Here is a 17,533-nt window from a genome sequence, read left to right as displayed (position 1 = left end):
ATCAGCATCATTCCCTTTGGCTGGGTTTGACCCAGGCTCCTCTAAAGTGTATGGCTGTGTAAAAGAGGATAGATACTAGAATGGAATCAGAGTATTGTTGGAAAGGAGAAAGAAGAATGGCTACTGAGTACCCAACCAAGAGTGCCTGTTATAGAATCGTTCTAAATGCAGCTAAGGAGGGAAGAACCCTGGGGATCAAGTAATCTGCAGTTCTTTTGAGATTGGCTCTTTGCTTTCCAGATGGTCCCCAACACCGGTACTTAGCCGCCTCATAATTACAGCTCCATAGAAATTCAAGCTGGAAGGGACCATTCTGAGACCCAGGCTGTTAAATGTCTTCCCCAAAGCCTCACAATAAATTAATGGCAAAGCCAGGGCAGGGTTTCTTGACTCTCAGAACAGAGTGTTTTCTTTATTTTTTTTCACCCTTCAGACTTTAGAACTGTTGGAACTGCTTTAAAACTCATGGCAAGCCCTGGCCTTTTTGTAATTAACAGCTCCTTATAATACATTTGTTTTGTTTGTTCAGCCTCCTAGAAACTAAATTGAGTCTGTGCTTTAAAAAGCCTGCTCAAGTCCTTATTGCCTGTTTTGATAGCATGTGCATGAGCCACCACCATGTTCTTTCCCACCTCACATTTGATATGAATCCTTTTCTTTCAACATCTCTCCCTATTGGTTCCCCATCTTCTTTTGCTCCATCCGTGACCAGCTTCCTGTTTCTAAATAGACATTGTGGTCACCTCTCCCTCTTTGTGCCCATTCCTAGCCACTAGTTACTTCGGCTGTGGTCTTTATTGTTCTTTCTCCAGCCCACCGGGTTGCGGTTGTCCCACACATCCATATTGTTATATGTTCCCAAACTGGGTTTTGGGATTATTTTGGTAACTACTGCATTGGGTGAGAGTCGAACTAATAATTAAAGTGTTGGGATGACTTTTCCTATTACGAATTCTCTCTTGTTTCTACAATCTAAGAGGAGCTGTACCTTGTACTCTTACTATATACAATGCACAAAATAGCATGTTGACTTATGGCCCACCGCAAACCTGAATGCTTACGATTTCCTTTGTGTTTTTCTTCATTTCCAGGACAAGATGTTGATCAATATAAAGAGCATCTTATGGATGTGCTCTACCTTAATAGCAACCCATGCACTACATAAAGGTGAGTGTGGTTTAAGTTTTTTTGGTGTTTAGTGAATTAAAAACTTAAGTGCTAGAGCACAGAATGGCCATATGGAGTCAATAGAATAAAGAATTAGTTTTTGATCTATTTAGTGATTTATAGTGCTGAACACTTTCAGCTGAAATAATATTATTTTTCATTTAATAAATGGTTTTAAATGAAATGAAACAACGAACAGGATGCTAAAGAAGCAAGTGGGTTTTCAATAAATTCCCAGATTACTTTCAGATTGCAAAAGTGCTCATATATACATATTTTTTAAAATCTGTCATCTTCAATATACTCAAAGCCTTTCCTATAAAGAAAGACTATCAAACCCTCAGGAGGCTAGAGTGTGAGAAGAGTCAAAAAGATAAAGAGCAGGCTTACAGCCAGGATTTTACCCTCCACATATATTACCTTTTCCTTTCCTTTCTTTTCCTTTCTTTTCCTTTCTTTTCCTTTCTTTTCCTTTCCTTTCCTTTCCTTTCCTTTCCTTTCCTTTCCTTTCCTTTCCTTTCCTTTCCTTTCCTTCTCTCTTTCCCTTCCTTTTCTATTCTCTTCTTTTCTTCTTTCTCTATTTCATTAAACTTAATCTCCTAGTTATATGATATAGGCAACAAACAAATAAACTCATAACCCAGGTATTTTCAGATTGATGAAAATAAAGCTTAGTGATATGATAAAGAAGTGCCTGAGTAGGGGGAAGGTGGGACGGCCTCTTTGAGAAAGTAACATTTAAACTGAGATATGAATGACCAAGATGGCTGTCGGAGTTTAGGCTCCACCAATCTGTTAACAGCCCAAGCGCTATTTCCTTCAGTGTAGTCAGGAAATACAGGTGAAGGTCACAGACAGGGAAGGACAATAGCACCCAGTAACAAGGGAGAACACAAAAAGGAAATACAGAAAAGAGAGTTGGTTTAGATGGGTAGTAACAGAAGGGGAGAAAACAATGGGAGAAACTTGAGGGACACTTAAAACAGAGTTTAGACTTTCTGCTTAAGGCAAAGAAAGCACTCACATAAACAATGGGGAAAAAACCAAAAGCACTTATGATATAGCTCCTTGACAGTATTTTATAACAGTAATAATAGCTAGCAATATTGAATGATTTCTACATGCCAGGTCTTCTGTATTTTACATAGTTAATTTATTGAATCTTAACTCTCCAATGAGGCAGATGCTTCTATTCTCCCCATTTGGCAGATGAAGAAACTGCACTACCACAAGGTTTGGAGGCCTACCTAATGTAGAAGATTATATAGCAGTTTAGTTACAGAGCCTGGAGTTGAACCCAGGAAGGCGGGCTCCATAATCCATGCTATGAACCACTATATTACACTTTATTCCAAGAATCAAGTTCTTTGTAAATCTGTGATCATGATTAAGAGATATAATTAGTTGGGACTAATTTCAGAAGAATTTAATTTTTTCATATGAGGCACAAAAGTTGAAAACGTAAGATCCAAATAAAACAAATTTGCCAGTTTATAGTAGGATACACAGCAATAACTTGTTAGGAGTTAACACAAGTGTTTTCATCTTAAGCTTTTCTCTGTTTATTCCTAGGCACTCAAAATGTCAATAACTAACATTAATGAACACCTTGTCCACTGGTTATTGGCTTTATTTTAATGCATGAAGCGTTCTGTGCTTTAACAATACCTATTTTATTGATTATCTAGTGCTTACCTAGTTATTTGGATATTCCTCTACTATTAATAAATGAGTTCTGCACAGTCATGAGTAAATGAATGAACAACAGAGTGAAATTTATCACCCTAGAGAGTAATAAATTCTCATATTCTCAATCTGACATTTATTTGGCCAAGGGGTGTGTGTGTGTGTGTGTGTGTGTGTGTGTGATCAAATTGTATAGGTGGAATTTATGTCATTCTTCTCCACAGAATTTACCGACAGAGAATGAAAGGCAATTGATCATTCGTTATTTAGAGATTTCTCCCTTACGCTACTCATATAGACCACAAACCATGTGGTGGGAACAGTGAACTTTGTGTTAATTTTCGTTTTTTACTACTTGCATTGTTCACAGTTTCAGACAAGTTCTTACAGGTAGCATTAAAAAAAAAAAAACATGTATAGTCTGTAAACATTATTCTCTGAACTACTTAGTTTCTTCCTTAAAATATTTAGATTTAGTGAGCTTAGTTCTTATGACCCAGTGCATTAAGACTCAAGATTTTATACACAAAAGACTTGACCACACAGCTTTTTGTTAATCCTGTTGTTAAGACTAGATTCTACATGAATATATATTTATATCTGAACAAAGCTTTTGATTTCCTTGTATCTGTAAACATCTAGAACAATAAATAACCCTTGGGTAATTTGCCTTTTGAGATCATTTTGTTCCAGTATATTTTTACATAACAGCACAGTTACTGAGCAATACTTGGAGTTTTAGAAACCTTCCAATTGGATACATTGGATTCCATCTCATATGTGCCTCTACACATCTAAAATTGTGAAAAGAATGATAGTTTAGTAATAAATATTAAGGAATTGGATGTCACTTATCTTAAACTCATTTTTAAGGAGATGATAAAGAATCTCATAATTTATATCATAATTGAGGTTGATGCTAAAGCTGTTTTTTTTTCCATTAAAAAACCAATACTTTGTGGTAATGTTAATCATCTAAATAATTCTTTAGGAAGGAAAGGAGCTTTCCTAGAACATACCGTAAATGGAGATTTTTAGATCATAGAATACTTAGCCCTTTCCTTCTCAGAAATCCTATTCTTGGCAAAAAAAAACAAAAAACAAAAAAACAAAAAAACAACCTTTGTGTTGTCATCATCTTCCTAATGGGGACCAAATCAAGGGATTATAAATCAGGTAGGGAGTCCCCTGTGGACTTTATAGATTTATTTAAAAGATCAAGTTGCTAACTGCTGTCCGTGCAGATAACAATTAAAGAAATAGGATGAGATGGAAATAGAGTGGGTGTAGACTCTGCAAAGGAACTAACACTAATTTAGGGACAGAGGAAGAACCCAATAAGTACCAAAGTTGAAAGATTCCTTGATTAGTTGTGAGGAGACTTGTGTTCTGGCCCAGGTCTGTCAGCAGGCAGCTAGGATCTTAAATGTCACTTCCTCACAGTGGAGCATCCTTAGTAAAGGGATTGGACTAGTTTCACTCTGAGGGTGAGCTTTAAGTAAGACAATTTATTTTATAAGCCAAGAATTTAATAGAATGGAATTATTCCCTTAATACTGTATTTAAAGGTGATTATGATCTTAGTAACATTTAAAAGACTAACTTAGTGCAGTTAATAGTGTATTTTTATTTCATTTTGTTAAGTGCCTTAAATCCTGTTTTGGGGCAAGTTATATATAGATTAGTAAGATGATAAAGAAATGTATGACAGCTATGACCACTATAAATTAGAAATATATGACTGATTTCTATCATAAATACAGTAAATATAATACTGTATTGGTTATTTTAGATTTATTTGTATCATATGAGAGATTTTATAGTCCAGCCTTTAAGAAGTTAAATTTCAATCTTTAACAATAAAGAGCATTTTTTTCTTAAAGTGCATAGTATCTCCATATCTTCCTGAAATTTTCAAAATGACTTATCCCCAACTGAATCCACAGTGCTATGTTGACAGCTATATCATTTCTGATACATGTCTGTATTGAGATATATGTTCCCAGTACCTTGACTACTAACACACTAAGTGTTACATACACATCATTTCGTTAAGAATTATTATTTCACTCCAGCTAGAGGCTACTTTTAACTTGTTCATCATATTTTCATGAAGTAGGATTGCTTGTGTATGAACATAATTTCTATCTATCGTTATTGCCAGCACATTGTCTAGCCAATTAGTCAGGACTGGAAAATGGGAGGAAGTGGTGGGAAAGGGTTATGGATTCCTGTAAGAATAAAATGTCATTTATTTTGCATATGATACTGTTAAATTGCACTCAAGGTATTCGTTCTCCTTAAAATTTTAAGGGCTTAAACAGAAAGACATTCTGCAGATTAATACTTTAGGTGGGGGTTAGGTGAACAGACCAAATCCTACCCCCCACCCCCACACACAGGATATAATTAAGAGGTAATGTTTCACTGCAAAGTGATTGCAGCTGGATTTGTTATTATGATGAAAGCCTTTGGTTCAAACGCTGAACCAAATGAGGGTCCTTCAAGTGTTAGACTTCTTCCTGCTCCAGTCTACTGAAATATATATATTTTTTAATTTTCACTTCCTCTTTGAATTTTATTTTCATTTCCTCTAAGGTAATGTGGCAGTTATCTTAAATGATTTTCCTCTTCTGACAGGTAGACATAAATTCTTCTTTCAATTGCTCTTCCTAACATTGGTCCAATCTTTTACCCACATTACCAATTCTAGTCTCCTTTTGCTCTTAATTGCTTACCTTGCTATACATGCCTTACTCTATTATTTATTTTGTACATATTGAACTCTAAGTTACAAATACTTTAAAATGAATGCTATATTTTTAGTACATAAAGATGAGCATTTTTAAGTCATATCTTTGTTGTGAAACATTGTTAAAACTCTATACTAGCCTTCGTATATAAACTCATTCTAATTATCTCACCTATTGAAAAAGTAACCAAACCACTTGTAAGGGTTTCTTAGCCACTCACTTATTTAATATACTTGGTTGAGTTTTTTAGGACTGTTAATTTTGTATTTTCTATTTTCCCTAGTCAAACTGGAAAAAAGCCCACCTGTTAAGGGCTCCCTCTCTGGAAAAGTCAATCTCCCTTGTCATTTTTCAACCATGCCTACGTTACCACCCAGTTACAATACCTCTAGCGAATTTCTCAGAATCAAATGGTCTAAGATTGAATTGGACAAGAGTGGAAAAGATTTGAAGGAGACTACTGTTCTTGTAGCCCAAAATGGGAATATCAAGATTGGTCAGGGCTATAAGGGGAGAGTGTCTGTGCCTACACATTCCGAGGTCGTCGGGGATGCCTCGCTCACCATGGTCAAATTGCGCGCAAGTGACGCGGGCCTCTACCGCTGCGATGTCATGTACGGGATTGAAGACACACAAGACACAGTATCATTGGCGGTGGACGGTAAGGATTCCCAAATCTGTAAGACATGATACCTGGTTCAGAAGTGTTGTGAGGCAGTACTTGAAGTAAATGGTGTTCGGAGTTTGGACAAGTGGAAGAAGCATCAGTCATTTCAACAGTTCATGCCTTTCACCAAAAAATGAACTGTTATTTCTTTAAGGGTCAAGGAAGGTGACATTTTGCACAGCACCTTCACTGATTCAGGAAAGTGCAGTATAATGGAATTAATGAATAGCTCAAGACATGATAAATAGTTCAAGAACTAATTATTTCCTTACTTTGACCTACCTGTCTGTGATTACTTTTTAAGACTACAAAGGCTGATCTACATTTTAATTTTTACGACATGTGTGTATGCACACACACATGTGCACACACACGCGTGCACACACACACACACACACACACACCTTTTCTCCTTTTTCTCACTGTCCTAGCATAATTATTAAAATCTTTGAGTTTCTGGGGCGCCTGGGTGGCGCAGTCGGTTAAGCGTCCGACTTCAGCCAGGTCACGATCTCGCGGTCCGTGAGTTCGAGCCCCGCGTCAGGCTCTGGGCTGATGACTCGGAGCCTGGAACCTGTTTCCGATTCTGTGTCTCCCTCTCTCTCTGCCCCTCCCCCGTTCATGCTCTGTCTCTCTCTGTCCCAAAAATAAATAAAAACGTTGAAAAAAATTAAAAAAAAAATCTTTGAGTTTCTTTTTAAAAAATATAAATTCTACCTTAACTTACATTGATGAAATAGGGCATTTAATAAATATCATGGTACATGTCACAGTGCCTTAGAAAGGCCAGGACCTAAGAAACATTTGCATTGGATCAAAATAAAACTCGGTGAATTTTTTGTTTTAAAGGTCAATACACTAACTGTTATACATTAAGGCTTGCAATGAGGCATTTTCATTTTAGCCCTCTTTCAGTGGTGGTTTGTATGTCATTTGAATTTAAGTTAGGAGACAAAGCAAAGAAAAATTGCTTTAATTGGGTACACACATAATACCATAGCTCTTGGAAACAGAATATTTTGGCAAGTTATTAAGCAAGATTCTAATACCCAGACATGATAGAACAGATTTTTCTTCCATCCCTCCATTTTCCTATAAAATTTTTACCTTTCAGAAATATATACAGAGGGTTTTATTAAAACTTTCTTCTGTAGCCAAAAGGAAATACTTTGAATTTCAGATGCAGAGAATTAATTTACTGTACATTCTTTTATGTTCAGATTCTGTTACTGTCTCCTGTCAATCTATTTTTACGTTGTGCAGGCGTCCACTAAATATCCTGGGCTCTTCAGTCTTTTGACCTTTTTATTATTTATTTTAGTTAGCCTAGGATTGTTTTGCTGTACTGATATTTTTTTTAATCTGAGTGTGTGTTTGTGTATTATATTTATATCTTATATAAATAGATTATTAATAAATTATAAATATATAGTAGTGGTATATGCACACTATGTATAAATTTATATATATTTTTAAAATCTCTAAAGGAATTTAACAACTTCTTACTAATTTCACCATTAAAGAATTAGCGATGGATTTTCCCCTTGCCCCTGCGAAACAATGAAAATCCTCCACTTAATCTCCTTAGCCCCATGAGGTCTTCAAATTATCCCAACAACTGCAGATACTTATACCAACTGATATTCCCTGCCCTGCTCTTGGAGGCCCCTTTGTGCCCCCTTACAGTCTTCGGTGCACATGGAAGATTTTTAATTATCAAGAGGACTGTTGGAAGCTTTGATCGACATAAGACTAATTTAAAACCATTCAAATTCTTGCTTAAGCCTTAGCGATCACTATAAACTATCTCATACTTACCAGATAGTATGATACACACTTCCTGGCGATTTTAGAGTATTTCTATAAAGGTACAAATTTTTGGAAAGGCATTTGATGAATTTTTCATTGCACTGTCAGAAATGGGAAAATGAATGTTAGTTGTCATTGCATCTACTCGGTGCCTGTGCAGGTCTTTTTGTGTTGACACTTATCAGATGTGCTCATCTATGACATGGCTAGTCTGTTCCCCTGTATTTACTTTATTGGCACATAACCTGTCTTGCAAGAAGGAGACATTTTAAGGATGGGCATATGGAAGACAGTCTTATAACTAGAAGTCAGACTGTGGGACATAGACTGTTGTCAACCCAAGGGAATTACTAGGAATAAAAAGACAGTGGAAGATATCTTGGAAACCAAAGTTCATTCTGCATAACAAAAAAAGTGGTCTTAGGCAATTTGACCCCTAATAAAATCTCATCCATAAGACCCAGTTGCCCCAACTTTTATTTTCTAGTGACTTCCCAGGCCCCTTACTTTGATTCACTTTGCAGTCTTACAGAAACGAGTCACCACATTTAGTGCAATTAAAGATGGAGATGCTCTTGTTGAAGTAAGAGGAGAAGACCAAAACCTCACTCCTACCCCCACCCTCATCCCCACCCAGTTACTCTTCCCTCAGCCCTCTGACAATTCCTTGAGCCCTGGAGAACAGCTCTAGAACCACTAGACTATGCAACTCCTAACATACAGCAAAGTGGAGTTGGAGGCAAGTACCAAGATGCCTGGCTTCAACTCAGGGGAATCTGGGTAACTTTACTTCAAGCCTTCTTTGGGATAAAAATCGTACATTTTATTTGTCTTAGTGGAAACCCTCAGTTATGCTAGTCAGATGGTGAATATGATAAGCAGTGGGTGGGAGTTAGTAGCCTATACAACATTTTTAAAACTTTTGCCTAATTTGACTTTCATATCAGGTAACATAAGCAATGTTAGGTACACTTTATTGTGGGGGGTGGAGATTAACTCAGTATATGATTAAGGAACAAATTAGTAATTGGAACAAGTCTTCTCGCTCATACATAGTCCATTGTCTTTTTCTTCTTAGTACATTGTTTCTGGAAGTAAATATCTCAATGTTTTATGTTTGGAGGAAGCGGGGTTAGTTAATGTTCCATGCGCTTCTATTCAGTTGGGCCTGGGTAAAATAGGGCAAGTTGACCTCATGGCCCCCTTAACTCTTTGTATCTCCTGCAGGACCTACTCTGTTTAGTTGTCCAGTGTTCCCATGATAATGTGAATACCACCTGTAATTGGAGAAGCTGTCCACCCCTTGGAATTTTAGTGGCCTAAATCTTTTTCTTAGATTGTTGACATGAGAATAGAAAATTCCTGGTTAAGAAACTTTCTAATGGAGCACAATGGGACACCTGGGTGAACGGCATTTCTGGGGCTCCTCACATCACCATAACTTTATGTAATGCCACATAAAATGAAAATAAAGTATCACCATGGTGTTATTACCATGGGAGCAATTAATTTGATGTATTACATCAGTGAGAAACTTTGCAAATTATGGTGGGATATTTGAACATGTCAGTAATTGCTTGTGGCTCTCTTTGCAGGCGTTGTGTTTCACTACAGAGCGGCGACAAGCAGGTATACTCTGAATTTTGAGACTGCACAGAAGGCTTGTGTGGATATTGGGGCAGTCATAGCAACCCCAGAGCAGCTCCATGCCGCCTATGAAGATGGATTTGAACAGTGTGATGCAGGTTGGCTGTCTGATCAGACCGTCAGGTGAGAGGTCTGGGGGCCACAAGCTGTAATTCATTAATTTGAGAGTAAGAATAAAGTACTTCTTACTAGTCTTTTATTTCCCCAGATATCCCATCCGGGCTCCCCGGGAAGGCTGTTACGGAGATATGATGGGGAAGGAAGGAGTCAGGACCTATGGATTCCGTTCGCCTCATGAAACTTACGACGTATACTGCTACGTGGACCAGCTAGATGGTACGATGTTTGAATTTCTAAAACTTCATTGGAACTAAGGAAATTGAAGAAAGACTGGGAGCACGTAGGAATAGAGCAAATTTTCATGCTTGTTTGGATTCCAAACAGCAGCATTTAGTTTAAATGACCGTATGATTGTGGTAAAATAAGCTTAAAGTGGAAAGAGAAGGAGGAGTGTCCAAATGGTTATGCAGGTTAGACATTTCTTCAGTTAATGGCAGGTTTTCTTTCAGGCATGCTGCTATTGGACTGTTTCCAATACACTTTTAGAGCCTTAAGAATAGAAAGCTGTAAGGGTGGTACCTATTCTTGTGAGAACTTCAGGTAAAATGCTGTGATGACAAACCACTATGAATCCAAGTGCTGATAAACACCCAGAGCTCAACTAAATAGTGTAAACTAGCCCAGGAGGGATTCTCATGTTTTATGTCTTCTTGTGGTAACTTTGCTACACTAATATTCAGAGCAATCATACATTCATTCAAGCAATCAACACATTAAAAAAACCACCTACTGTATGATAGGTACTCTGTTAGTCATTAGGGATATGAAACCAGATAAGATATAGACCTTACTTCAAAGATGTTTTGAGTCTGATTGATTATGGCACTATCATTTCTCACTAGGCATGAGTCAGGGGTTCTTAAAAGCCAGTGTGAGTTCAGTAGTGGCAAAATCACAAGAGGGGCACAAGGCAGTTTTACTGTAAGACACATGGAATAGAAGTTTCTGTGAATTAAATATTGAATTGGGTTGTACTTTTAATTTTGGATGGGTGCATGTGAAAAGAAGAATCTCAGCTTTCTTATGTGTAGAATAAAGAGGTTAGACTAGATCGTTTCCCTGGTCCCTTCCAACATTAAAATTCTATGATTCTGTGTTTCTGTGAGTTGAATAAACAAGCTCAGAGACTGAAAACTAGAAACTAAGTAGCTTATATTTTCCTAATGCCCTGACTAAACTTGAATAAGAAGGCCAACTTACCAGAAGGCTGCTTAAGTGTGGTTTTCTAGCATCTTACCATTCTTATTATAACTACCATTTAAGAATGGTAAATGTATTTTCTAAATTAGAACTTTGGATTTGAACAATTTCCATTTTTGTATAGGGACAAAGGGAAAACATCTACAAAATCCAACGTATGAGATACATATATCTCACAGGTTGGATTTTATGGATATATATGCTATATATATATATATATATATATATATATATATATATATATACTGAATTTTTTATATTAAATATAATTTATTGTCAAATTGGTTTCCATACAACACCCATTGCTCATCCCAACAGGTGCCCTCCTCACTGCCCATCACCCACTTTCCTCTCCCTCCCACCCCCATCAACCCTCCGTTTATTCTGTTTTTAAGAGTCTCTCATGATTTGGCTCCCTCCATCTCTAACTTTTTTTTTTTCCATTCCACTCCCCCATGGTCTTCTGTTAAGTTTCTCAGGATCCACATATGAGTATATGTATCTGTCTTTTGATTACATACATACAGATACATACAGTATCTGTCTTTTGATTACAAAATATGGATGTGTGTGTGTGTGTGTGTGTATGTATGGAATTTGAATGTTTTTGTTTTAGTACACAAAGTTGAAAGAGAAAGACAAAAGAATCAGTATAAATACTAATTTAAGCACTGGCTGAAATTTCTGTCTGCAGAGTAATAAAGCTTTTATTTGTTTTATAGAAGAAATTTGACAGTTCTGGAGGATATTCAGCATCTTTACAGTGACATTGTTCTAGAAATTTTTTCTTCCTTGTTTGTTGTCCCTTGGAATAATTAGCAAATCTTTACACACTGATACTTTCCTTCTTGCCCTGAAATTGGACTGGTGTGCAGGGGGAGGTTAAAGAGGGCTTTTGTGAGTGAGGATGTATGAGGAAGATCACAAGATCACTCTTGTAAAGGTCTCTCTCCTTTTTTTTTTTAATTTTTTTTAATGTTTATTTATTTTTGAGAGAGACAGAGACAGAATTTGAATGGGTTGGGGCAGAGAGAGAGGGAGGCACAGAATCTGAAGCAGGCTCCAGGCTCCGAGCTGTCAGCATAGAGCCCGACGCAGGGCTTGAACTCACAAGCTGTGAGATCATGACCTGAGCTGAAGTCGGACCCTCAACCGACTGAGCCACCCGGGCGCCCCCTCTCCTTCTTTTACTGAAGTGTATGCCTTTCTTTGAAGTAAAGACCATTGGCTAAACTTTGAATTGATAAAAATTCGTGTAGAAAGCTGACTTTAAAGTTACATCTGATGTTTCAATTGCCACATTGATAAGAGATTATTTGAAGGTGAGCCAAAATTCCTCATAAGAGAAATTTATTATTGTATTCATGGGTATCATAATTACTACCTATATTTTATTGTATTTTTGACAGCAAAGTATATGTGCGAGAGGGAGTAAAAATTAGAGATATTGATGTATTCAGAATGCATGTGATGGAACATACATCCAGTTGTGAACTAAGGTGCAGGAGCTTTAGATCAGAAGCCAAATTGTTCCAGATGGTCTAATGAAAAAGTCAATTGAGTATAAAATGAAGTGTAGTTTAAAAAGATAATTAATTTTGTGTTAATTTAGTCATTTAAAGCGAGAGATATTTAGTTGATGGATTTTCAATCCTCTTTTTTTCTTCTTGTTTTGTAATTCACATTCATTCTGATGTATGTGTGTCTTAAAAAATTCAAATAATTATACTCTATTCAATCCGGCTTATTTGGGGGAGAAGAAACTATTCTGGGTCTTACTCTAAGATGATAGTAGCACACTTATACATATGAACATAATATTCAATTCTATTTTTTAAAAAAAACCTAGTAAATATAAAATAGCAATTATATTAGCTATATCCATGAGCAAGGATTCCAGTATTAGATGTGTTCTTGGAAATGGTCTAGACACTGTGTTGGCTTATTAGCCATGATTCAATAACAGAACACTGTTACTAAGAAATTAATGCAATTAAGATTCTAAAGTAGGAAACCTAGAAATTAAGATCCACAAAACAATCTATTAGGAAGTTTAATCTGTGTTTCCTGGTGAAATAGATTTGGAAACATTGAGAGGGTTCCTTATTAGGAAGTTTAATTTGTGTTTCCTGGAAATGTAGGTTTGGAAAATTTTGAGAGGCTTTAGAATACAGTTGAGATGATTATACAGTTCAGAAAATCAAGTAAATGATTAGTTATCTAGAATTCTGAGAGAGCAGTCTTGGGAGGTAGTTAAGGTCCTCGTAATAAAAGAACAGGGGTGCACCTGGGTGGCTCAGTCGGTTAAGTGTACGACTTAGGCTCAGGTCATGCACTCACAGTTCATGGGTTTGAGCCCCTCGTCAGACTCTGTGCTGACAGTTCAGAACCTGGAGCCTGCTTTGGATACTGTGTCTCCCTCTCTTTCTGTTCCTCCCCCATTTGCACTCTGTCTCTCTCTCTTTTAAAAATAAATAAAGATTAAAAAAAAAAAAGGAACGGGAAGGACCTCCACTTCATCCCAGCTCTATCACTTACTAGTTGTGAGATCCTGAACAAGATTTCACCTCTGTTTCAGTTTATTCTCTGAAATGGAGACCATGAGAATACTTACCTTTTAATCATGGTATGAAGATGAAGTGAGTTAGTGTGTAAATCTTTTATCACAGTGTGTGTCACAAAGTAAGTGCTCAAGAAATAATAGCTTATGGATATACAAAATGTTCTTTATTTCCACTGAATTCATCAAAAGAAGAAATGACTTTAAAATGGCAACTTTAGAGGCACCTGAGTGGCTCAGGAGGTTGAACATCTGATTCTTGATTGTGGCTCGATTCATGATCCCAGGGTAGTAGGATCAAGCCCCATGTTGGGCTCCACCCTGACCTTAGACACTGCTTAACATTCTCTCTTTCTCTCTCTCTCTCTCCTCCCTGCCCCGCCACTCTCCCCTGCTCATGTACTCTTTCCTGCTCATGTGCTCTTTTTCTAACATAAAAAAATAAAAAGTTTGCAACTCTGTGAATTAGGTTCACTATAAGGACATTTTTTCTGACAATGAATACTGCTAAATACGAAATAATCCTCACAGACTGTAAAATTTCTTCTCTGGAAGTTTCTTAAAACTAGAATTTTCCTAAGATGTTCTGAGTGCAATGCTCTGTCAAAGTCAGAGCCATGGTACTTTGAGGTATATAGAAAATAACTGGAAATGGGTCACTTTATGAAGAAGGGTGACTTTCATGTCGTCCTTTTGAACATGATAAGTTGCTTGAACATTAGTGAAGAATTAAAATTAGTACAGTGGCAAAAAGAATTCCTGTGTTATTCCTCTTAAATTGTTTACAACAAGTATTCTCTGATTAGAACTTTAGCTTCTTAAGTCACAGTGTTCAGGAATTAATCTGGTATATGATTCCCCACAGAAGGTCATGGGCGCATAAACACGTCTACTTTGCTAGTGGGAGATTTAAATAATTCTGAAAGTGCTTTGTGAATTAATGCATTTCTGTGCTGAAGATTGGCAGTTTGATAGGGAATATTTGTATCATAGCAAAAAATAATTCCTAAATAAGTTAGATAAGATAATGTTGGAAACAATGGAGTACAATGTAAATATTTCATCTAAAAACCCCACTCAACCACTTAAGGAATCTTTGCTTGCTTTTTAATAAAATTAATAGATCGACTGTTTATTTGATTTCTTTATGGTAGCAGGTCCTTGTAAGAAAATTTTCCTTTTATAGAGGTGTTTAATTTTCCTGGCAGATAAATCATAGGGTTGTAGGTGAGGTCAAACTGCTTTCATTTTCAAGGTTGACCCCACTTAATTTCCTTGCAGTTGAGTCAATGCTTCCAGTCTCAACCATACATTCAACAAATTATTGACCTATGATCTTCTTGCTTGGGGACTTACATCCTGTCCTTCTATGGCCTATGTTTTCTTTGTAATCCTACCATTTGGCTATTATTTTACCTGAAATAACTATTACCCTACCATTCTGATTTCCTGGCTTCCACACAAGGTTCCCAGCACTTTGATGTGTCTTTCACATTTCACGTTCTCTTTCATTTTTATGGACTCTCTCCTTAATCTCATATCTGCTTCCTAAGTCCTAGTTGACCTTGATCACCCTTATATCTCTAAACCTTGAGTGTATGACTATAAGCACCTCCACCCCCACAATGTTTGCTTATGACTCTCTCTCTCCTGTAAGACTGTGACTTCTGGGAGGAAAGGAACCATGTATATCCCCACTATGTCCTTGGCACATAGTAGGGACTCCATAGACAGAGTTGAATAAATGTATGAATTCTTGAATTAACCTCCAAACCAGAAGTGCTCACTCGACTCGCCGTGCTTTGCACTTCCCCCTTGAATAACTTCACGCCTCTCTAGGCTTTAGCATTATTCTAGTTAGTTCCCAAATTTTCATTGCTACAATTTCCTCATTAATTTAATTTCACATTTGTTCTATTGTAGATAAAACATTCCTTGTAGGATGAATGAGGCACAAAAGTACACCAAAATAACAAGTGAAAATGAAGATGTTAGTTTCTAGTTTTGCACGTTTAGGCCTGAATTTTCTTCTGAATTCCATACTCCTATTTCTAGTTTGTGAAATTATTCCTGTATCTAATTGGTTCTCAAAAATAATCCCTATGCCTTTAGCAGATCTTCGAGGGGCCTGTTTGATGACCATCAAAGTACTCACACACCATGGCCATGTTCTTCCTATGTTAGTCTTCTACTCAGCATCATGTAGTGAATTTTCTGTCATCTTCCTCCTCAAGTATAAACTCTGCATGATCTATGAAGCCCTCCAACCTGGCTGGAGAACAACCAATCCAAACTTATTTCCCTCTTTCCAACATGGTGTGTGCACAGGCCCTCTGAAGATCCTGTGCTTGCTGCTACCCATAGGTCTGCTTTGACCCTCTCAGAGAACATGAGCTTTCTGACACTCTGCTCTTCCACTCTTCCCTGTACCTGAAAACTTACCTGCTTTTTCTTCTTCGTTTTTTACATTTTTTTGAGAGAGAGAGTGCACGCGTAAGCAGGGGAGGGGCAGAGAGAGAGGGAAACACAGAGTCCAAAGCAGGCTCCGGGCTCTGAGCTGTCTGCACAGAGCCAAACTTGGTGCTAGAACCCATGAACCGTGAGATCATGACCTGAGCCAAAGTCAGATGCTTAACTGACTGAGCCGCCCAGATGCCCGGAAAACTTACTGCTTCCAAGTGCAGTGCTCACACTGTGATCTTCTTACTCTGAATTCCCACTTTTCATAGTTCCACATGCTTGGCATTTAATTGTTCTCTAGTTGCTTTATAGGCACTGAATACAAAATGTGACCTGTTAGTTTTGTTTCTGCAAAACTTCTGTAACTCATGGTAGAGATAAGGCCATAAACATCTTCTATACCTCTCTCAATTGCAATGAAGAACCTATTCCAGTAATAGATACATAATAATTACTTAAGAAATAACTTGGTGGTGATTGCATTATTTCTTCCAATTTTGTCTCTTCTCAAATACAATTACCACCACCTTTCCATTTCTGTATTTGAAAAAAATGCTTCACTTTGTTCACCAAATTTTTTTAATGTTTATTTATTTTTGAGAGAGAGAGAGAGAGAAAGAGAAACAGAGCATGAGTCGGGGAGGCACAGAGAGAGAGGAAGACACAGAATCCGAAGCAGGCTTCAGGCTCCCAGCTGTCAGCACAGAGCCAGAGGTAGGGCTCAAACTCACGAACTGTGAGATCATGACCCGAGCCGAAGTTTGACACTTAACCAACTGAGCCACCCAGGCACCCCTTGTTCACCAAATTTACTAAGAATGTTTTTGTGGGTTTTTTTTTAATCCTTTTGGATGACCACGATACTAACTGTTCCTCTCACACTTCTCTCTGGTCTCTTAGAAAGCATTCCTTCCTAGAAATACTTTCTCTTCTTCAACTTCTTACAGTAATTTCCCTTTCTTGCCACCCCAGCCAATCATCCTGTCTGGGATTGGTTCCTTTGTACCCACTCATTTTTAGATTGCTTCCTCATGTCAAAGTCCAGTATAGTTCTGGGGCACCTGGGTGGCTCAGTCAGTTAAGCGTCCAACTTCAGCTCAGGTCATGATCTCACAGTTTGTGAGTTTGAGTCCCACACAGGGCTCTCAGCTGTCAACACAGAGCCTGCTTAGGATCCTCTGTCCCTTTCTCTCTCTGCCCTTCCCCTGTTCATGCTATCTCTCTCTCTCTCTCTCTCTAAAAAATAAACATAAAAAAATCTTTTTAGTCCAGTATAGTTCTGTCACCTCCATGACTTGTTTAATTCTTTTATGTCATCCTTGTGTTTGGCCTAGAACCAAAAAATAATCTTTTCCTTTTTGTTATCATATGATCTCCTTTAGATATGCAAGGCTAAAAATTTAGGGAAAGACCCAAGTGTCATTAAACAGGTCTTAGAGCAAATCTTAGTTCAGACTTTTTTGG

General features: G+C 37.4%; 1 protein-coding gene across 2 annotated transcripts in view; it reads left to right on the top strand.

The window, feature by feature from the left end:
• VCAN (versican) overlaps positions 1-17,533 on the top strand; it is a 111,479-nt gene that overhangs the window by 11,251 nt on the left and 82,695 nt on the right. For both annotated transcript variants that reach the window (XM_040449341.1, XM_040449348.1), the window contains exons 2-5: positions 1,092-1,167; positions 5,890-6,267; positions 9,678-9,852; positions 9,938-10,065. In XM_040449341.1, the coding sequence (XP_040305275.1) occupies positions 1,098-1,167; positions 5,890-6,267; positions 9,678-9,852; positions 9,938-10,065 (751 nt within the window). In that variant the 5' untranslated portion in view covers positions 1,092-1,097. The remainder of the gene's footprint in view (positions 1-1,091; positions 1,168-5,889; positions 6,268-9,677; positions 9,853-9,937; positions 10,066-17,533) is intronic.

The sequence above is a fragment of the Herpailurus yagouaroundi genome, unplaced genomic scaffold (genome assembly GCF_014898765.1).
Source record: "Herpailurus yagouaroundi ecotype Mexico unplaced genomic scaffold, PumYag 29, whole genome shotgun sequence".
NCBI lineage: Eukaryota > Metazoa > Chordata > Mammalia > Carnivora > Felidae > Herpailurus > Herpailurus yagouaroundi.
Note: the sequence above shows the minus strand (reverse complement) of the source record. Positions and strands in the feature narration are given on the sequence as shown.